The sequence below is a fragment of the Zootermopsis nevadensis genome, unplaced genomic scaffold (genome assembly GCF_977971745.1).
Source record: "Zootermopsis nevadensis isolate Lab colony 2312 unplaced genomic scaffold, Znev_1.0 Znev_ptg000061l, whole genome shotgun sequence".
Taxonomy (NCBI): Eukaryota; Metazoa; Arthropoda; class Insecta; order Blattodea; family Termopsidae; genus Zootermopsis; species Zootermopsis nevadensis.
The window spans coordinates 3367062-3391008 of NW_028259192.1; the positions used below are offsets into that span (position 1 = coordinate 3367062).

Consider the following 23947-nt stretch of genomic DNA (forward strand, 5'->3'; position numbering starts at 1 on the left):
GCAGATTAAAAAAATTTCTATCATTTATATCAGCACGACGTGTCATAAGTGTGTAAACAGCGCGTACCCTGACCAAGGCCAAGCACAGAGACCACAAACTCGCAACTACAGACATTAGTTTGTGCGCGGATCTCAACCACAGAGCAGGCAAATATGATGAGATCTGAATTTATATTTCTGTTGACATCTGTCGCCGTCATCCTGGCTGACGATATTATTGTACTAAACCAAGGAAGCGTCAAAGGACATCGTTTAACGACACGGAAGGGCGGGGAAATATTTGCTTTCCAAGGAATTCCTTACGCAAACCCACCAGTCGGCGAGTTGAGATTTCAGGTAAGGTGTCACAAACGTTTCGCATTTTTCTTTTAACTCGATCCTTGTAAGGTGGCGACTGATTTGTAACATTTACTCGTAATGTAACATTCGCGGCGAGCATGCTACATTACACCACAACTGATGAGGCGTATCGAATGCTCGTTTTGAACGCTCGGCTCGACTGTGCTCCATTCATTTCATTCAATATGTCGGACGTGGAGGTTGTGTTATCTTTGTTCCATTTAATACGCTACTCTTATCTAAAGAACTCGTGAATGCTCGTTACGACGCCGCTCGACTGACTGACTGACTTGTAAAGGTACAATTTTGCTGCACGCGACAGAGACGAGAGACGGACACATCGCAGCTTGTCGCCACACACTTTTGAGGTGACGACCGAGACATGCGGCAAAGTGTTTGTTTTCTTTGTTTTGTTGAGACATACGTGCACATATTCTGTGAAAAATGAGTACAAAAATGCTTCTAAAAAGGTTAATCGAAGAAGATGATGTGTTGCTGTGTTATTTGTTGCGAAAGAAACAAAGAAAACCTATGAGTTCAATATTCAAAACCAGACGCGAAGAAGGATCTTTCTGTCGGTGGTCAGTGGTCGGTTTTCTGCTACTAATTCTACCAATTGCTCATCTCGGTCACCAGTAAATTTAATTTCTAACATTATTTTACTCAACAACACACGTGCTGCCTGAGCCCGTCGCGAGACACTACTGGTCCGAGAGCGGTAGCCTGTGCTTTGTCTCTGTCGCCTGTCTTTGTCTCGCGCTCGTAATTGTACAGAGAGCAGACAGGAAGCGACCAGTCTCGGTCTCGTAACTCTGTCGCCTGCCTCGGTCGCTTGTCTCTGTCGCGTGCAGCCAAATTGTACCTTAACACTCAAAGGGATTCACGAAAAAACCGAGAACACGATGGAGCGCCCGCGAGCGTGAGCGGCTCGCATCGAGCGGCTCCGTTCGCTGTCTTCACTTGTGTAATGCTCGATTTGTAACACGTTACATTACAGGCAAATGTTACAAGTCAGTCGCCACCTGTAGACGAATGCTATGATCGCCGTAGAACAGGGCATCATCAGTCCACCTGGCATTACGGATTATTTGACCTCAAAAAACACTGCCTTCAAGGCAGTCCGCCTACACGCATTCCGCGACCAGTTCTCATGCATGACTGTTAACGAGTCCTACCTCTATTAAAACATATTTTGTAATGGTAAATAAACTTCTCACTTTACTGTTTTCATGTCTCTGGCGTCGATGTTGACTTATTGCAGATATAAGCGTGATCTTGAAAAGCTAACCTCACTACCTCTTACATATTCAGTGTTTGGTACGAGCGGCTGTTTAAGAGAGAAATTATAAGTTTGAACTGATTTTAAAGTCAATTCGTAAAATAATAGTGTACCATCGAAAATAATACGGACGGAAGGAGAGACGCGGAGTCTGATATGGGCAAAGTCTTCACTGTCCAGGGAATGCATAACAGCAAAGGGGGACATCTTACGTAAGAAACTTTTGTGACATAATTCCCTGAAAGGCATCTCCTACGTTATCTGTGGATCAAATTCAATTGAACTTCATGATATCACGCCCCTTCGTTCAATAACGGGCACTATTCAATTTTTTTTTTTGCATTATCAGGTCAAAGTATCATTTGACTGATCTTGTTAAGTAATTTATGGAATCTGTTACAATTGCAAGAGCCAAATGAGATGGGGAATGTTTCACAAACAGAGATTAATTATAAAATTAGAGAAAGGCCATGGCTTATTTAATAAAACGATCCCAAAATTTGGTCCGGAGAGACTGAGTCAAATCACGAGAGCCGTGTTCAGTATCGTTTCAAGGTAACATGAAACTGTTACAACGCTGAAACACGGACAGCGGAGTCCAGTTGAGTGACGACAGCTCAGAACTCGCAGCGTAGCTAGCAAACGCTGCACTGGTGACTTGCAGACGCGAGATAAGGGGGTAAAGTCCTTCCGTGGTCTTGAAGCATGCAATTTGGTGACATCGGCGGCTTTTATTTGAGCTGTATGTACGATTTCATATCCAGTGTTTTCCTCTGTAATCCAAATTTGATGAGATAGATCTAAAAGTAGTACACACAGGCATATTTTGACTTTCGCGTAAGATCATAACATTTATATAGGTTTATTTATAAACTGAAGTTAGAATTGACAACATTAATCATCATATAATCTATCTTTAAACTCTATATAATCAATGTAGTTATACGTAAAAGCATAGTTAAACCGAAACCAAACTGGAAGCAATAGTGTTCCACAGGTTGCAAGCCTAACTGATTGGAGCTAACGAAGAAAGCAATTTATCTAACAGATTTTGCTATATTTCAGTGTAATGAGTACCAATGAACCACGAAAGTAGGATTACTTTATTTTATCTTTCAAACTGTTAGCTGGGCTAACACGGTTAACAAGAAAGGTAATAAATAACGCAATTTTTTCCAAATAAATATGTAATATCATGTTTTAAGAACACAGGATTTGAAATTTAAAGTTAAAGCGTTTCAGGAGATTTGTTATAGCTTTGGTAAAATTAATCCGGCCCCCAGTTCTACCTTACTCGCAGTCACTTACCACACACGCAGGTCCATCAACCTTGGAAGTCTGCATGTCGAGTCATGGTTACAAGAAGCGGTGGGCTGTTATTAGATTATTATGTAAATATGAACGTTTGCGACTATGGACAACAGTGAAGTCAGTGATATATTGGCGGAGATTCGAGTTGCTTAATGCATCTATGTAAATTTTAATATCAATGACATAAAATAAAAAAAAATAGTAAGATTTTCACTTTTACAGATGCAAGGAAGGTAAATTAAGGTCTCCAAATAAACTATTTATTGCAGTGATATTGGTGTTTCCTTTCTGTACAAGAAGGGAGACCATGAAATGCAATGAACATTACAGAAGTCTATAAATTAATATACGCAACACTAATAAAAATTAGGAGCCACGGTGGTCTAGCGGTTAGAACGCTGGCCTTGTAATCCTGGGGTCTCGGGTTCGATTCCCGGCGGTGCCCGAGTTTATAACTTGTGTTGGGCAAGGCCGTGGTCTAGGCAACACGGAGTTTTCCTCCGTGGCATCCCAACAATTACTCCATTCACACACAGAAGAAGGCAATGGCAAACCACTTCTGGATCATCTGCCAAGAACGTATATGAACAGGTCCCAGTCCGAGAAAAGGATGGAAGGATCCTGTTCATATGGACCTGTCGTCAGACAGAACACTAAATAAATAAATAAATAAATGGACTTAACCTATTAATCTAATATACAAAGTCGTCACAGATGAACCTTTTTCCAGGTGTTTTCCTACATTGCAGCAGCGTTTGTGAGTTACACCAGAGAAGAAATGACTTTACTGCATAAATACGCAGGAGTCAAATAGCAAATTTTTCCCTGTTTGTGCATAGTATTTTTAGAACAAAAACTTTCTCTATTAATATATGTAAGTGACCGGTATTAATACGCTCATGTCCCACTGATTTCAATGGGCCATCAGCTTAGCGTGTTTAACTACCAACAGCACACAAGAAATACTCTAACATTGTTCATGAACCGAAAGGCATTTGAGTAGATTATATGTTCAAGGTTATAATTCGTGCCACTTGAGTTTAAAAATCTTTCCACCTTAAACCCTTACATTCACGTATGTTCAAAATGGCGTCTCAAGTAGAAAAATCTAAATGCGTGCTGTTGTTTCGCTGTTGTATCTGTGCTGTTACAGTGTCAAGGAGATTTCGTACCGTGTTTGGAAGACAGCATCCAACACGTTTGTCGATTTGCAAGTGGTATAAATTGTTCATTAGTAGAGGAAAAATCCCTAGAAGACTTGTTTAACAGCGAGTGGACTTATATCGAATACAGATATGACATCTGCTGGACCACTCATGGTCTGAAAACGTGTTTATTTAACCCATTTAAATGTACTTAGGTTTCACTCCTGTGCGTCTTAATTCATGATAAAATGGCATAGGCCTAATTGCATTTCATGGCAGTAGGCAGCTTTGATATTTCAATGCGTTAATTATGAATGTTGTCAAATTCTTCTGCTACTACTGAATGATAATTTTTATTTAGTGTTCTGTCTAACGACAGGTCCATATGAACAGGATCCTTCCATCCTTTTCTCGGACTGGGACCTGTTCATATACGTTCTTGGCAGATGATCCAGAAGTGGTTTGCCATTGCCTTCTTCTGTGTGTGAATGGAGTAATTGTTGGGATGCCACGGAAGAAAACTATGGGTTGCCTAGACCACGGCCTTGCCCAACACAAGTTATAAGTCTGAGCACCGCCGGGAATTGAACCCGGGACCCCAGGATTACAAGGCCAGCGTTCTAACCGTTAGACCACCGTGGGGTGTTGTTAAGTTCATACGAAATAAATAATGCTACCGGGCATTCTTACCTAAATGTAAAAAGTACCTAGAACGATGAATAAATAATTCTGATAGTAGAATTTCAATTGTAATAATTATATGTTTTTGATACAAACTCTTAAAATTAACAAAATTCTCGCATGTGGACAGCGTTTACTCAAAATGTGTATGATATTTAAAGAGACGTTATGAATTCAGCAATCTTGGAATTAATTCGTTGTCATCGCAATATGTAAATGCCCAGTGGCCGTTTGAGTTATCTGGGTTGCACTTCACGGACTATTTATAGATTACGTAGTTTCGAGAATGTATTATAAACAAATGACACGCGGACATATCGGTCCTCATTACTATGGACCACAAACTTGTGAGTCCAATTCAAGTTCTATCCCTTTTGAACATTCCCAATGGCTTATTCTTATAGAAAGTTGAAGGACAGTGATAACAAATCACAAAGGACATTCTGATTAGGAAATGGGCCAAACAAATATTGACTCTACGAACTACACATTTTAAATGACCTAAATAGTTAAATGTGTGCATAGAATTTACTCGGTGTACTTTGGGGTCTCGGGTTCGATTCCCGGCGGTGCCCGAATTTATAACTTGTGTTGGACAAGGCCGTGGTCTAGGCAACACGGAGTTTTCCTCCGGGAGCTTCCCCGGTTTCTCCGTGGCATCCCATTCACACACAGAAGAAGGCAATGGCAAACCACTTCTGGATCATCTGCCAAGAACGTATATGAACAGGTCCCAGTCCGAGAAAAGGATGGAAGGATCCTGTTCATATGGACCTGTCGTCAGACAGAACACTAAATAATAATAAGATGATGTGGTCCAGCGGTTAGAACGCTGGCCTTGTAATCCTGGGGGTCTCGGGTTCGATTCCCCGCGGTGCCCGAATTTATAACTTGTGTTGGGCAAGGCCGTGGTCCAGGTATCACGGAGTTTTCCTCCGGGGGCTTCCCCGGTTTCTCCGTGGCATCCCAACAATTACTCCATTCGCACACAGAAGAAGGCAATGGCAAACCACTTCTGGATCATCTGCCAAGAACGTATATGAACAGGTCCCAGTCCGAGAAAAGGATGGAAGGATCCTGTTCATATGGACCTGTCGTCAGACAGAACACTAAATAATAAATAATAATAACTTCTCTTAACCAGATTTCATTTAACAGCTGATGAATTATCCCACTGTACTCCCTTTTACTTTAGCACTATCTTGAGAATGTAGGACATCTGATGAGCTGTTGATTGAATTCTTGAAGTCCACATTAATGGTCACTAATAATTTCAGTTACAAATGGGGTTAACCCTGAACGAATAGTGTTGAATAACATTCGTTGATAAGAGTGTTCTGTGTATTGTAACATCGCAGCGTGAGATAGAGGCCAATGCCGGAGATAACAGACGAAACAGGCCTCATGTGCATTATAGTATATATTCTGCTTCTAAACTCATCAAAAATAATATTGCCTCGCCAAATCATTTTAATGAAGACCAATGATCTTGCTACTATAAGATACGTTCTGCGTTCCTAGTCTATTCCAAAGATCAATTACGAGATTAAGTTGCTTAGTCATTCTCTTCCACAAATATCATCATCTGTTTAACAAAGCTTATAATAACGATGATGTTACATCAGTGTCGACTGTCCCGCACAGAACTCTGGAATAACAGTTTCACTGGCTATAAAAAAATACAGAAATTAACTTAATCGAAGTAAAAATTATATTTCCCTAAACCTTGTCTTCGAAAGTAATCTGAACTGGTTATTTATTTATATAGAATAGTAAGTGTTTGTATTGCGACACTATCTGATATCCGCTGTGGGCCTACTTTTAAGAAATCAGCATTACAAAAATTCTAGCCGAATAAGTGCAAATAGTGACATTTACCTCCAACCCTATAGGAAAATGGTTACTGTGACAACTTCCGTCCTTTAAACTCTCGTTCATCTGTTATACACGGCCTTCCCATCTCTTTGAATGCTATATAACCTCTGCAGTTAAAACGGTGTTTTTAAAAAGGCTAAAATTAGTTTTATTGTTTTGATATACAATTGTTTTAGCATGACTATGTATTCTATTATCTGTCAAACATAATTCTTTATTTTAAAATAGAGTAAACCCTTCTCCATTTCGGGTTTGTCCAACGCGGATTCAATTATACGCGTAAAATAAATGCAGCGGTTAGAACGCTGGCCTTGTAATCCTGGGGGGTCTCGGGTTCGATTCCCGGCGGTGCCCGAATTTATAACTTGTGTTGGGCAAGGCCGTGGTCTAGGCAACACGGATTTTTCCTCCGTGGCATCCCAACAATTACTCCATTCACACACAGAAGAAGGCAATGGCAAACCACTTCTGGATCATCTGCCAAGAACGTATATGAACAGGTCCCAGTCCGAGAAGAGAAAAGGATGGAAGGATCCTGTTCATATGGACCTGTCGTCAGACAGAACACTAAATAAATAAATGATGGCTTAATGTTCCGTTAATATTTTTTGTTATTTTAAACTGTAACTTCCCGTTAATATATTCCTTTTTGCATAAATTTCTGATGAAACTTTATTGTATTGCACTGTTTGTTCACGAATAAATATCATTTAAGTAAATTTATGATTATTTTGTTTATTTACCCACGGTCAGTATTCAATATTTTTAAAAGTATATAACCTTCAGTTTTGATATAGTTGTTTTATTCTCTTTTATAATATTGAATATTTAAAATATTTTAAATTGTGTATGATTTTTGACGTAATTGTTTTATATAATTTTTAAATTTTAATATGACAGTCCATGGAAATGTGGATATACTTCACAGTAAGCATATTTTCTAGCATATGTCGTGTAAAAACAAGGATCTGATGATGGCATGAGAAGTGCGGAAACATATAACCCAAGATATTGAAATATCATATTATGTATTTCAAATACGGAATTGAGTTGGACGTATAATAGAATATCTAGCTACAAATTACTCATTCAGTCGTTGTACGAGAATTAAAATAGGGATTCAGATTGTGTAGGCAACAACTGCAATGAACTTTTTTTGTTTTGTGTGGGTAGGAAACTTGGTATCTAGCCGTGAAAGGAGCACACAGATTGATAGTGTTTGACATCAAAGTTCTGAGGAGAAATTTACAATTTGGAGGGAGGGGATGATAGAAGAATGTTGACGAATTGAACACTGAAGAACTTCGTAATTTGTGTTGTCCCCAAAATATTAATCGCGCGATCAAAAGGAGAATGAGACGCTCAGAAATGTGTACAGAATATCAGTCAAAATTCCTGAAACTAAGGGATCGTTTCGAACACGTAGGCCTAAGTGGGACTATAATATTAAAATAGATCTTAAAGGAAACGGTTGCTAAGTTATGTAGTTTATTCAGCTAGCCGTGGATATGTGTCCAGTGGCAAGCTATTTCAGACACAGAAATGAACCTCTAGGTTCTGTTATAATAAATTTCTTGAGCAGAACCCTACTCCATTTATATTCAAACGTACAACCAAAACTATGATTTCTGTCGACAGCCACCTCAAGCCAAGGAGCCATGGAGCGGAGTGCTTGATGCCACCAAAGAAGCTCCGGTATGCGTGCAGCGAGGGATATACCCTGGAGACAATGAGATCAGAGGACAAGAAGACTGTCTTTATCTCAACGTGTACACGCCACGGGTAGGCCCAATACTACAGCGACATTAACACGATATTCTACACTGATTAGACACGTAAACAAAACGTATAACAGTTCTACAAAATTTCTTTAAAATTATACAGAACATTAACATTGCTTTGGAATCGGAAGAAAACAAACATTTATTAAATCTGTGGTTCCGATTCCACAGAACACGACAATGCAACAAAATATATAGGAGAAATTATTAAGAGTTATGTCGTCCCCCTCTCAGATTCCGAGGACTGGCCACAGATGATGTAAGGCAAATAGAAATTCAGCCTCCATTATCTGTTCATAATATAAAACCAGAAAAAGTACACGTGACATACGAATATTGAACCTTACAGAGGTTTTTACACTAAGGAAGTCTGGGTCAATCCCAGGATAATTCCTGTAGTTCTATTATCAGATACGATAATACTATTTTGAGTCTTTTTCTGACTTTTTTCTCAAATGCCAATACTCAATCTGCAGATACATCGCACTCACAGTCATAAATGGGATGCGAGGTAGTATCAAGTAGCCCGCAGGGGAATCACAACATGTGATCCATCACGTGACCTGTTTCATTGTAAGGAAATGTGGTTTATTGTTTCAAGTTGGGCGGTACTTTTGTATTATTACCAAACTTTCAATACAAGAAGGAATGGTAAAGATGGTTTTGTTTCGTTAGATGCCGGACAGCACTCTGGGTGTGGTACCGCTCGATGTAATGTTCTGGATTCATGGCGGAGGTTGGTTTAATGGCTCGGGGAACACAGATTTCTATGGACCTCAGTATCTTCTGGACAAGGACATTATCCTTGTTACCATCAACTATCGTCTTGGAACAATAGGTAGGATTTATGCTCATTATTTCTCTTTCCCTCTCTCTTAATCTAAATAGCAAACACCTGTATATATATATAAATACAAATTATTTAACACAATATGTAATTTTTAATTAACGGTAATTAATAGACGATTAAATTATTCTTAGTGAAGGAGCAGACTCAGAGTTCTGCGGGAACCAAACAGATCGAACCCAATAAATGGGCAAAATGATCATTACAAATAATAATATGCGGAATAATAATTAAATAAAATAATTAAATTTAAATAATTAAATTTAAAACTACACCTTTTGAATCATTCACACTAATTGCAGATGACGTACTATAAGTTATAAAAAATAACTTTTCTCCTCTCAAAATAAGAGCACACGCAGAGTTAACAAGCTTAATATAAAATATGTCGTGTGATTTTATGATACTATGAGCTGTTTACGAAAAAAATGTATAAATAACAAGTTTGTGCATACCACGTGCTTAAAATACAGCAGAGCATGAAAACATGAGAACATCGGGAACAGAAACGTATTCACATGCTTAATATTCATTGTACAGTTGTCAACAAGAAGATTATACGCTGAGCTCTGCAGCAAACAGGTTGAATGAATAATGTTACGTGAAGTAAGGTAACGTAAGATAAGATAAGAAGTAAATTATTTGTAATGCAACCCTCTGTTTGTCCATCTTATCGAATATGACTCGATTAAATTCATAGAATTTTACGATAAAAATCTAAGTGATGTGCACTCTTTGAAAAGGATTATAATTCAAAAACTCTGATGTTATAGGCAAATACCATTATGCAGACTTTAAATTACTTTTTATTTATGTTCACTGTTCATAATAGGCTGTTTATTAAAGAACGACATTATATGAACTGCAGATATTTTGGTCTGAACGACTACCAGAGAATGATTTTGAATGCAGGTCAGACATCTGCCGTGGCCTATTTAAGGTACTATCATGCATGCGTCTCGGTGCTCAAGTGTCGAACCGGGTGCCCCCTCTCACATCCCGGTCTAATTTTACCTCTAAGAAAACACCTCACGCCCGAATTCGATATTACTCAGTTACTACGATGAGTGGGTGTGTTTTAAGCGTGCATATGAAGTTCAAGTTGCCCCTGGATCTTAATTAAGTCCCATGCCATGCAGATATATGGCGAAGTGGAGATGTTTATAACCTCAGCATTAGGCTGATGTGAATGGTTAGCTTAACGACCTAGTTACGAAGAGAAAATTCTGTTCTGCCTTTAACCTAACCCCGATTACTCAATCCATTACATAATCGATAGAATGAATTATCCGGGCTCCAGCTGAGATATTCATCAAAAAACGTACTTAATATTTCCACTTTACTGTAATTTATAAATAATTCTAGACTGGTGTTGCAAATGGTTGACCTGGTGCAAGGTTGGAACGTTTATGTCATTCGTGTTAGCCACATTGGCCCAGCTAAAATGAAAAATGTTTCCCGTCTTACGTACGTGGTTCATTGACATTCCATACAGTGGAATACAGCAGAACCAACTAGATATAATGGATCGTTAGCCATTTTTAACCAGCCAATCAGGGGTTGTTATCGGGTTTAAACTTTTAAAAACGAGAAAAATGGTCGGTTTTGGAAGTGTTAGCCGGGCTAACACATCGGTTTTGGAAGTGTTAACCGGGCTAACACATCGGTTTTGGAAGTGTTAACAAGGCTAACACATCGGTTTTGGAAGTGTTAGCCGGGCTAACACATCGGTTTTGGAAGTGTTAGCCGGGCTAACACATCGGTTTTGGAAGTGTTAACCGGGCTAACACGTCGGTTTTGGAAGTGTTAGCCGGGCTAACACATCGGTTTTGGAAGTGTTAGCCGGGCTAACACATCGGTTTTGGAAGTGTTAGCCGGGCTAACACGGTTAACAAAAATGCTCCGCCCCTGACCTGAAGTGTTAAGAAGTGACGCGGTTGGCTTCTTTTTACGATAAAGCGACATGCAAAATGTATATTTAGGAGCGAAGGGTCGGGTTCAAAGCTACACTACGTCTTCCGTAGCACGGAAATTGCCACGCCGGCAACAATATCGTAACTGAAATTAGAACAGATAACATAAAACATACTGATTCACACATTATTTGCATTTGAGTGTGCAGAATTTTATCGCAGGTTCAAGGATAGTTTACATTCATCACTCCTTCCCTCCATTACCCCTGAAATGAAATGTCCCCGTATTTCAGTGTACCCCAAAGGCCCACACAAACCAATACAATACCCAAGTTTGCTTCTGTCCTATTTATGACATCCGTTTATATCGTTCAACCAAAAATTGTTTTAAAACCGATTACTACAAAATAATTCCTCCCCTATTTTATACTCGTATTTAAAATTACAACATATCAGAAATATCAAATTTTCCTTTCAAATGTTAAATGGCTTTATTCATTCTTAACGCAAAAAGATAAATGATTATTATTTTTAATTCAATATTCTACTGGCATGTTAAGTTTCCTGTAGTCAATAGCTGGTGACATCACTCCAAGATTTTAAGAACAGCTCTTATTTTCTGTTAATTTGTTATAAATTTGGTCTCAAGTGGCGACAGCTCCTAGATAGACTACTAAAGATAACTGTAAATATACTGAATAAGCAGTAGTGGACAGCCGAAAAGGAGTGATCCTGCAGCTTGGTGGTAGGACTAACAATTTCTTAATGTAAATTTTGGGCATTACTAAACATTAAACAGGACTTATGGACTGCTGGAATCGCACTGTCACATACGTTTTGAATAAAATTCCTATGTGTACCTCTGTCTTGTAAAATCTCTCCACTCCTCTCATTGTTTTATTCTACTCAACATTAAGACTCTGCCGAAAATTATAAATAAAATAACAAACAGAAAAGTCCCACGACCGACGGTACTTTACGTGTTATTTCGTATGTAAATGTTTACAGGATTCATAAGTACTGAAGATGCGGCGTGCCCAGGTAACAACGGAATGAAGGATCAGGTGGCAGCACTGCGCTGGGTGCGAGACAATATCGCAGCGTTTGGCGGGAACCCGAGCAGCGTAACGATATTCGGCGAGAGCGCGGGTGGCGCTAGTGTGCACTATCACATGCTGTCACCTGCCAGCAAAGGTGAGAAAATGCGAAAACTTCCCCATTTTGTAATAACGACCAACTTTAAACCCATTTTATATATCGACATAAATCGATTATTTAAAATGAACAGAAGCGTTATTTCAGAGGTATTCGTACCGGATCGCTCCCTTAGTCTAGCAAGTCGAGTGTAATGATAGTTATCTCAAATTACGTCTACTTATTCTTAATTCCACATTCGAAATTGATAATAATTATACACTGCACGTTGTATGCCCTCTGTATTTGAAAAAAAAATCATCAAATTATTTTAATTATTATTTTTAAATTAAAATGGAAATTTTTTAGAAATGTTATGCTTTGAAAAAAAAATATTGACCTTTACACCGTAAGCTATTAAAACTGCCATAATCATGTATTTCTTCACAGGTTTGTTCCATCGCGCCATCTCCCAGAGTGGCAACGCTTTGGGCGTGTGGGCATTTACACCTAAAGGAAGACCAAAGTATTTGGCAGAAAAAGTAGCAGATCTGTTTGACTGCCCGGCTCAACCGAGCACAGAATTAATCTCCTGTCTCAGAAAACAGGACTCATACAAGTTATTCAAGGCGGAACTTTCCATTTCAGTAAGGTGTAAAAGAGAGAGAGAAGGAAACAGAGGCCCGGGAAAGCGGCCCTAATAAGAGCCCATAATGGTTCGGCAAATGAAGCCCTAATAAGGGCCGTTTTCTCAGACCTCTCTCTTTCCTTCTATCTCTCCCGTGTAATTATCCCTCCTACTAGCCAGGCTGAGACACAAACCCCACTCCTATTGGTTCCCAGGCCCTCGAGGGATTCTGTCTCCAGCCCCAAATATAACTCTAACCGTTTCCACGCGAGCGGCTTACTCATCGCCCTGATGATGGAGGCAGCAAGAACCTCTGAAACGTAGATAAATTTCTACCAGACTACACAACGCAATAAATCAGAAGACGGCCATTTCAATTAGTTAAGGCTTATGAAACCCGATATCTGACGGGTTCCCTTGTGTTCCGGTGAAAATATTTCAAAATAAGACAGAAGACTTTATTTTCAGTTTTCCAATTCATTGGTTAACTCATAGAATGTTCCGCCCCCTGGTTCTATTCGTGGAAAGTTTCGTAAATAGTGGTGGGACAGTTTATAACTCGAATCTCGATAATCGAATTTCGTGCTGCCATTACTGAATCGATTTGAAAATTTCAAGATAAGACACCTCAGCTATCTTCGTCTTGATTACGAAATAACGGCTTGTTTTCCTCGTCAGTACTGGGCGTTTTCCACGTTTTCCTAATCCTTAATTTTCCTTTAATAATAATAAAGCAAGTAGCTCTCGAAAAGCGAACCAATACACTCCGTTAACCCTCCCTCCCATCCTGTTATAGCTTTCTTCTGGTTGATTTTCAATCAGGCTTTATTTTTTTTTATTTAGTGTTCTGTCTGACGACAGGTCCATATGAACAAGATCCTTCCATCCTTTTCTCGGACTGGGACCTGTTCATATACGTTCTTGGCAGATGATCCAGAAGTGGTTTGCCATTGCCTTCTTCTGTGTGTGAATGGAGTAATTGTTGGGATGCCACGGAGGAAAACTCCGTGTTGCCTAGACCACGGCCTTGCCCAACACAAGTTATAAATTCGGGCACCGCCGGGAATCGAACCCGAGACCCCAGGATTACAAGGCGAGCGTTCTAACCGCTAGACCACCTCATCTTATTATTATTTAGTGTTTTGTCTGACGACAGGTCCATATGAACAGGATCCTTCCATCCTTTTCTCGGACTGGGACCTGTTCATATACGTTCTTGGCAGATGATCCAGAAGTGGTTTGCCATTGCCTTCTTCTGTGTGTGAATGGAGTAATTGTTGGGATGCCACGGAGGAAAACTCCGTGTTGCCTAGACCACGGCCTTGCCCAACACAAGTTATAAATTCGGGCACCGCCGGGAATCGAACCCGAGACCCCAGGATTACAAGGCGAGCGTTCTAACCGCTAGACCACCTCATCTTATTATTATTTAGTGTTTTGTCTGACGACAGGTCCATATGAACAGGATCCTTCCATCCTTTTCTCGGACTGGGACCTGTTCATATACGTTCTTGGCAGATGATCCAGAAGTGGTTTGCCATTGCCTTCTTCTGTGTGTGAATGGAGTAATTGTTGGGATGCCACGGAGGAAAACTCCGTGTTGCCTAGACCACGGCCTTGCCCAACACAAGTTATAAATTCGGGCACCGCCGGGAATCGAACCCGAGACCCCAGGATTACAAGGCGAGCGTTCTAACCGCTAGACCACCTCATCTTATTATTATTTAGTGTTTTGTCTGACGACAGGTCCATATGAACAGGATCCTTCCATCCTTTTCTCGGACTGGGACCTGTTCATATACGTTCTTGGCAGATGATCCAGAAGTGGTTTGCCATTGCCTTCTTCTGTGTGTGAATGGAGTAATTGTTGGGATGCCACGGAGGAAAACTCCGTGTTGCCTAGACCACGGCCTTGCCCAACACAAGTTATAAATTCGGGCACCGCCGGGAATCGAACCCGAGACCCCAGGATTACAAGGCGAGCGTTCTAACCGCTAGACCACCTCATCTTATTATTATTTAGTGTTTTGTCTGACGACAGGTCCATATGAACAGGATCCTTCCATCCTTTTCTCGGACTGGGACCTGTTCATATACGTTCTTGGCAGATGATCCAGAAGTGGTTTGCCATTGCCTTCTTCTGTGTATGAATGGAATAATTGTTGGGATGCCACGGAGGAAAATAAATCTGGTATAGTATCGACGGAACGTGAGTCACACACCGCCAGTCCACGTTACTGGCATGAATCCTAGTGAGACTCGAATATGAACATTAATCATTGCTAATATGCGATATATCGCGATATACCGTGTTCGATAACCTGTTTATGTTTCAGGACGAAGGGAATTTCCCGATCACATTCGGTCCTGTCACTGAGACTGAGGTAGGGAAAGGAGACGAACCATTTGTCACTGATCATCCCTTGAAGATGCTTCTCTCTAGTGACTTGGAACCTGTGCCCTGGATGACGGGAATAATGGCAAAGGAAGGAGGATTTTTTCTATCTTGTAAGACAATTTTGCATCAAATTAACTAACGATTGTGTTAAAATTGTTGGGTTTAGACTTTGCCCATCGTCTAGTATTCCGATGTCACGTCCAATGGGTACCGGGGTCCTTTCTACGGGGGTTTAGAGCGGCCGGGTCGTGACGTTGACCTCACCCCCATCTAGTGTCGAGGTTGAGAATGAGTAGGAGCTACACTCTCTCCCCCCCGAAGTGTCTATATGGCGTGTAGTGAGACAGCTTTACTTTTTTATTTACTAGTATTGCGAATTGAACACAGTTTTTCGATTTGGATTTGTTTCCGACCTCAGGTGGAAAACTCGAGAGTACCTCCTGGTACCTAATTAATTTCGTACTTTGGAAATCACTGTTCGGGATCAGAGACGATGGACAAACTCAGAAAATCCAATAGCAGGTGGTAAAGGTATTTTCAATTTGAAGCTAATAGCCAACGTTGTGGCCGAATGAGTAACACCGCTATTATGAAGGTCCCAGGTTCAAATCTCTGTCCATACGCCGGGTATCTTAAGATATGTTTCTCGTTTTACTTAATTCCTCCAGCCAAATTCCGGGATAGAACCCAATATATTTGGCCACGACCACCTCTTTACTTATAATTGAAATTTATAATAATTAATTGATCATACTATCTCTTTCAACACTAAAAGCCTGAGCTATTGACAGAGTAGTGTAATGATGTATAAATAAAAATACTTACTCTTAAGTACTCGGATAGGAATATGCATTATTTATTCCGGAATAATTATACTTTCTATTCTTTCCTTACAGACGCCTTAGAACGTATATTTACAAATTTACAAATATTCTACTTATTTGAGCACAAAAGTCATATCCCCTTGTTTGTTGCAAGTTCTTTTTCTTTAGTACAGAAATTTCTGTTGTTTTTATTTTTGATTTCTTGTTATAGTTATGTATGTCTTATTACTTATTTTCGTAATAATGATTATATTTTTCCAGTAGATTACTGTATGTTTGATTTCTGACGCAGTAAAAAAAAAATTGTTTTAGGATTTATCGTATTCTGCGATTGTATTGTACTAGTGCTAATTGTTGGTAGACATCAGTCACATAATCGCCACAAATACTATATACAACACAACTGATTCTCTTGTGTTTCAGTTGGGTTTCTAGGGGAAAAGTCGGAGACAAACCTGGAAGACAGTCCTTTAATTAAACTTCTCCTTAGTGAATTCGAGGACAAATCACTAAGAACTGAAATTACTCAAAAGATACAGAAATTCTACTTCGGAGATAAACCAACTGCAACTGATGCCACTTCAAGTGTAATAGACGTAAGTTTTCGTGCACGCATCGTAAATTAGATTCGTGCGGGTGTGAAACTTTGGCCTCTCAATCCCAAAGGAAAATCATACAATGTGGACAAACTGAAGCACATTCAAGAACACATAACGTCTTATAAACTGGCTGATGATACAAAATACTTCAGCCTAGTTTATTAAAATGTTCCTAAAATTTATTACATAAATCAGAGTGATTTTAGAAATAGTCAGTTTCTCAGTTGATTAAGAAACTTCTCACTCGTCACAATGTTCATAAGAACAAGCCGCTGGTCACTATTCTAAATCAGATAAATCGTGCTCAAAAATTCTGTCCCAAGTTCAATCCCTTCACCTCAGTAGTGCTATTTTCTGACAGAAACTGACTTAAAAAATTTTCATTGCCCCAAATGACTAACGACATTGTTATTTAAATATTATTCCCCGTTTAATATCTCTCTTATCTCGTTACAGAGTTGCACTTCGTGTACTATAACACATAAATAAATACGAAAACAGTGAAACAAAACAGAAAGGCACAATAGCCATATTTATTATTCTAGGTTAAATTCTTTTATTTTTTTTTTCTGTTTTACTGAAATTCTTCTGTGACAGATGATTACTGACATATTTTTCTTCACCGGGACGAACAATGCCGTGAAGCTTCATTCTAGCAAAGGGGCAACAGTGTACTACTATTACTTCGACTATCGCGGTACTAACAGCTTTAGTACTAAGGCCACGGGTTCAGCAGAAGATTATGGTGAGTGCTTACAGTCCACGGTAAAAGTACAAATGGACACGAATTTGTAGCAAACTCCTGAATCTTGTGTTCGTTTCAGAATACAGGAAACAGGTTCACACACGCAGATACACACAATTACCATTGTTATTGTTAAGGAGGATAAGAATGTCTGCATGGAACTGTGACCACGAACAGGGTCTATTGTATAGACCAGTGGTATTCAACCTGGGGTACGCGTACCCCCCGGGGGGTACGTGAAATTTAAAAAAATATATATTATTTTATGATAAACACTGAATAATCAGTAATGTAATTTATTTAATTTATTTTATATGTAGATTATATACTATGTATAACTTGAATTATACACCAACAACTTTGGGGGTACAAAGTTGAAGAGAAATTATATCTGGGGGTACGCGAAGACATCTTAGGGGGTACGTGAAATTTAAAAAGTATATATATTATTTTATGATAAACACTGAATAATCAGTAATGTAATTTATTTAATTTATTTTAGATGTAGATTATATACTATGTATAACTTGAATTATACACCAACGACTTTGGGGGTACAAAGTTGAAGAGAAATTATATCTGGGGGTACGCGAAGACATCTTAGGGGGTACGTAAAATTTAAAAAATATATATATTATTTTATGATAAACACTGAATAATCAGTAATGTAATTTATTTAATTTATTTTAGATGTAGATTATATACTATGTATAACTTGAATTATACACCAACGACTTTGGGGGTACAAAGTTGAAGAGAAATTATATCTGGGGGTACGCGAAGACATCTTAGGGGGTACGTGAAATTTAAAAAAAAAATTTTTTATGATAAACACTGAATAATCAGTAATGTAATTTATTTAATTTATTTTAGATGTAGATTATATACTATGTATAATTTGAATTATATACCAACAACTTTGGGGGTACAAAGTTGAAGAGAAATTATATCTGGGGGTACGCGAACAAAAAAGGTTGAATGCCACTGCTCTAGACCACTGATACTACATGAGATCATATGGAGCAGAGATGGGATGATAGAAACAGAGGAAAACACAATAAATTTGAGAAAAAGATATCTTACGTTACTTCTAAGCACAGGAACAAAGGCAAAATATATCGATAGGATGTACATGTCTCTGTAGACAAATTTGGAATATTTTTTTCAAGTTACGTTTACCAAATGTCGCATTAATTTCATCCTAAATGTCCTCTCCACAGATTGTTTTACGTATGTACTGCAGTTAACTGAAAGGCAATCAATAGAAACTTTTACTGGGAATTTAAAATTTTTTTCAGAAATATTATAGTGCATTCCCACAATGTCTACGCCACGATCACTCGGTAAAAACGGAAAAGTGAACCACACTCGCAGCGTGGCACAGATTGACCTTGAGATAAAGTACGACCAGGCCTCGGCAATGTGACCAGTCACACAACGAAAAATTTTCCAAGATTAAGGATTTTTTTTAAATCTCTCTTGTGTATGATTTCCATGTTTAGTAATACGTATTTACTTAGGGCAAGCAGTTATTCATTTTATTTGAATTTCAGGTCCCGTTCACCTAGACGACGTGTTGTACTTGTTCCCACAAAATCACACATTCCCTAACTCCAAACTGACGCCAGAAGATGAACATATGGTAGAAACTCTAACAACGCTTTGGGTGAACTTCGCTCGCCAAGGGTATGCTAACCTCATTCCATACACACTACATAACTTATATGAATTTCGATGGCTTTATCACACGCTGTATAAACTAGTATGGCAAATTAAAAGTACGTTCATTTTTAGACTGACGTCAGATAATGAGAATTAGATATGGCGGGAAATATGGGCTTAATACAGTGAAATGACGTATTAAATATTAAAATATTAAAATATTATTACTATAATTAACATTTAATATTTAAAATATTTAAAATATATTAAAATATATATTAAAATGATGCTCTTTCTATCGAAATGTTCGATTTACAATTAGAGCATCATCATTTTCACGACATGGTTATTTATTTTTAAAATGAGACGTGTTTTTATAATTTTTTTTGAAAATATATTAGTGGTATCATTTTAAAGTTTTATTCTTTGATCCTTACACGATGCGGAAAGGCGGAATAATTGAAGTTCACATTTTAAGTTGTTTGAATTTTTCAGTTATTTTTGGTAAACTAATATTAAAATTAGAGCCCTTTAAAACGTATTAATTGTATCAAAGCACATTTACGTTGCACGCTACTTACGGCAGACAGAAACACCAATGCATGCCGACATATTTTTAGGACAAAATAATTATTATATTTGTTTACCGTCAAATCATAATAAAATAGTAAGATAAGATAATTGAAATGATTAAAATATCATCTTATGTTCCATATCGAGCATTCGATTTACATCGGAACATTGTGAATGTTCCGATGTAAATCTAAATACAGGGTGATTCTAAAAGGACTTTACAACTTTTAAAGTGTATAGAAATTTAATCAGAAAGCTTACAGAATCGGTTGAGGTGTCATTTTGCAGCAAAACAAATCAAGTTTGACTCACGTTGTGCTGTAGTACCGAATTCCGTCACCGCGAGCGCAAGCAGCAGTGCATTTAAAATAGCTACTTCTATTCTTTTATATGTAACGCGGAGTAGAGAGAGTTCGGTGACATTTCAGGTTCTCACGGCTGTCCTCTGGGTTGTCGCGTCGTGTAGTCTGGTAGAAGTCTGTCGACATTTTATATGTACTTCCTGCCTCCATCATCGCCCTAATGACAGAGACAGCAAGTCCCTCTGAAATTTTGGTAAACTTCTACCAGACTACACGACGCGACAACCCAGAGGACAGCCATTTTCGGAGATCTTTACTGTACTTCGTGTACAAGAAGCTTACACTGACCATTCCATGACAACTGTAAGCTAGTACTTGGTGACTGTACAGCTTGAAATAGGATGACTTCACTGTCTGTTAATAATGTTCCGGTTTGTAAAATGTTCTTTCTTACAACAGGAAACCAGCGCCATCATGGAATCCTGTGTCTTCACCCGATGTGCTCGACTACGCTCGCATTGCTTACGACGGACTACACCTAGGCCAAGGGCTTCTAAAAGAGCGAATTGAATTCTGGGACTCTCTCCAAAGCAGATTCAAAAAGACCTCAGATAAAGACGAACTCTAGCGATTTCATACATTCTGCGAAGTCGATGTGAAGATTAATGATTCGTTTACGAAATAAAACATGTTTTATAATGTATAAGAACACTTGTTTCATGCTACAAGTCAGACTATAATAATTGTAGTTTTCACAGAGTACATTTAATAATGGCGTGAATACTGTAAATAATTATTATTGTTGAGTTGTTGCCATATGGAGTAATTATAAATTGATCAAAAGAATTTCGAAACGGACGTAGACACTATAAACTATACAAGGTAGGGGTCAGAACTTTCTGCTCGCAGGCCACATGTGACACTTGCAACACTTTTATGCAAAGTTTGGGAATTAGCCGACGAGAGAAGGTTAAAATTGTTTACATAAAAATATAAATAACAACCTTCTGGGTTCATCATTCTGTTATTTGACAAGTCATGAAGACTAATTCATAAGAACTCTTGCACGAAGTACTGCTGGTTTCTCATTTGCGTCTTATTACGATGCTGTATGAAAAACAGATGAATGTACCCTTTGCGTGGCCTTCAGAACACAACTTTCTTCTACGCATGGCAACCCTAACCACTGCACATTAACCCCTTCACGTACAAAAATGACCAAACCAGCTTCAGTAATGAATTCCTGCAGATGGTTTGGTCGTGTTCGAAGTTATGAACTCATTCCAGCTGTTTCGTCACTGGATGCTCACTTGTTACAAACAATTCGTACGTTACGAAAATGTTATACCAATTGTTGTCTTATTCCGTACCTACTTCTTGTCAGGACACACTATATGATTCATAGACAGCAGCAAATGACTTCGATATAAAACAATTTTCAAAAATAAGACACGTTCTACTCGTGAATATACCATGTTCCCACAACTGGCGAAATGACCTAGTAACTGGGATGACCTTGACTCGAATATCACAGGTGAGATTGGGAGAGTCTATTACAAGGGGTGGACCTGGTTGTAATCTGATTTTTGTATAGCTGTATTCAGCGTTTTTGGCCTTTGAACTATGTGAATTGGAGCCTCACTTACCAGAAGTTTGCTGGACAGGGACTACAGCAGGCCGCGTACAATACACTCCAAATAAAGTGAAACATCACCATGGTATATAACACAGGAAAGTCGATTTCACTACACCACACTACACATCACTATTAAAATTAACACTGCAGAGAGTATTTGATAATTTTATCTTCTTAACAACTCTATAGTCCCGGTACGACCTGCATACGGAGACTACTACAATTAGTACACGGCCGGATGATAGCAAAGGTTAGACAGGGCGTTCAATGGCGCACATTTAACACCTCACGTTCTTAAAACAAGTAAACATTGTATAACATAATATTTTCTTCAAATTCATGTAATATATGTGGATTTCTTTTGTACACTTTGTATTTCAAACTGCCCCAAAAATTAGAATCAGATTACTGTGCCTGAGATAAGTCCGCCCGTAAAGATAGAACGAGTTATTCTCCTTGCATTTAATCCATACCAAATACCAACTTTCGAGTCATGAAGAATTCCAGGGTTTACCGATGATCAGTATTGGTTATTATGCGTGTTCATACGTCCATTTAAAATCAATAATTGTGGGGCAGGTGTACGTTCATTCCTGACTGGATAAACCAGTCACAAACATGTAACCTTGTAGCAGTCTCTTGGTTGCAAAGAACGCACTTGTTTTATATGGGCAAAATTTAAAAAAAAAATGCTGTTCTTGCTGAGGAGGTTGTAACGTTAGCTTCCTGGACTCGTTTTGCCAGTGATTTTGTTCGCGAAATCTCCGGTCTTGCACCAATACCAACGTTTTCTTCATTCAGTATGCGTCTTCCTTTTGTTTTCTTGTCCAAAACCGTAATTTTGAATTTATGAATCAAGTAATGAATAGTAGATTTAGCAGTAATATCAAAACCTGAGAATCTTTGTTGGAACTCTGTGCGACATGCACAAGTTGAATCGCTGTTTACTTAACCCTTTTCCTATAGGCGACGGACCGACTCGTCCGGCATTTAACTACGTTGATTACCTTATACTGTACTTATGCACCACCCAGAGCACTACCTGCGCCCACTCTGAGTCATGGCGGCTGAGCCAATCACGAGGCCCTTTGAGAAAATAATACACGTACGGCATGTTAGGCGACTTAAATTATTATAATTTTAACGATTTGAAAACTAACTCTCTAGAACAGACTCACCCAATTCATGGAAACCTTTCTTTCAGCCTAATGCGAGTAATTATCGAATTGACGACATATTTAAATAGTGTTAATCGATATCTAATCGAACAGCACATAACCAAACTACCGTCAACAACAGCATTTTGTGGCAAGGCATCGTTTACTCTCAGGCTTTTATACAAAATTTCCTCAATTTCTTCTCCGTTTTCAACCTCATACAAAAGCACATGTACAAGATAAACTACTGTAACAACATAAGACGAAAGGGCAATACGATTTGTTATGGAAACCTTCAGTTTGGTTGTAGGCCTGTTTGTTACCTGTGTGTTAAACTCTGGAGGTTAAAACAATGGTTCATGTCTTGAACTTCAGTAACACGCCCGAAGTAACGAACTGCCAGTGCAGATGGAAAAACTTCGACTATCTGAACTTTCTGAAGGGTGAATTCTTTAACATTAGTTGCCTACTGTGAATCCTATATCATTATTATATAAACACACTATACATTCTAGTAAATTATTTACTAGAATGTATAGCATGTTTGTTTTTAAGGGAAGATAAAATAAAATCTCAAGATTCTTACGTTTCTGATATTAAAGATGCATATTTTATATTAAATATAATGGGAAACTGAAAAATAACTAAATACATACTAATATCAATTTAATAAACTGGTTGTATGTTTCATATTTTTTTGTGCAGAGTGCTGGGTCCATAACACACGCATGTAAAACATACCAAAAGTAATTATATCACTTGTCTGTTGGTTTCATTCAGGCTTTGCATTTAAAGAAATTATTTCATTGTGCAACTTCACTAGCGGATGTCCCGAAAGACCAAACCCTCCAACGCAAAGTCATAATATTTTCAACGTGCACTAGCTCATAAAGACAGCTTCATTGTTTGGGACAGTCTTACAGCCCACAAACTAGCAATGGCTTATTTACATCTTTGAAGCGTATCACAGGTGCCAGGGTTAAGACTTCAAAATTAATATTTTAGGAAATTAATATTGAATTGAAAAGTCCTCACAAATTTTTGCTACTTAACACGTAATATAAAATAGTAATCATATTCTTAAGTTACAACCCTGGTGATATAATTATATACTCCCA

The 23947-nt window shown here is 38.5% G+C and overlaps 1 protein-coding gene across 1 annotated transcript; it reads left to right on the forward strand.

Annotated features, from left to right (window-relative positions):
• LOC110835937 (esterase FE4) lies at positions 1 to 23604 on the forward strand. The gene is made up of 10 exons (XM_087340724.1): positions 1 to 336; positions 8269 to 8412; positions 9087 to 9249; positions 12180 to 12365; positions 12756 to 12952; positions 15270 to 15441; positions 16579 to 16751; positions 17352 to 17499; positions 19053 to 19185; positions 20496 to 23604. The coding sequence occupies exons 1-10, from the start codon at positions 154 to 156 to the stop codon at positions 20662 to 20664; spliced, it is 1668 nt and encodes a 555-aa protein (XP_087196850.1). The 5' UTR covers positions 1 to 153; the 3' UTR covers positions 20665 to 23604.
• Positions 23605 to 23947: the final 343 nt, after the last annotated feature.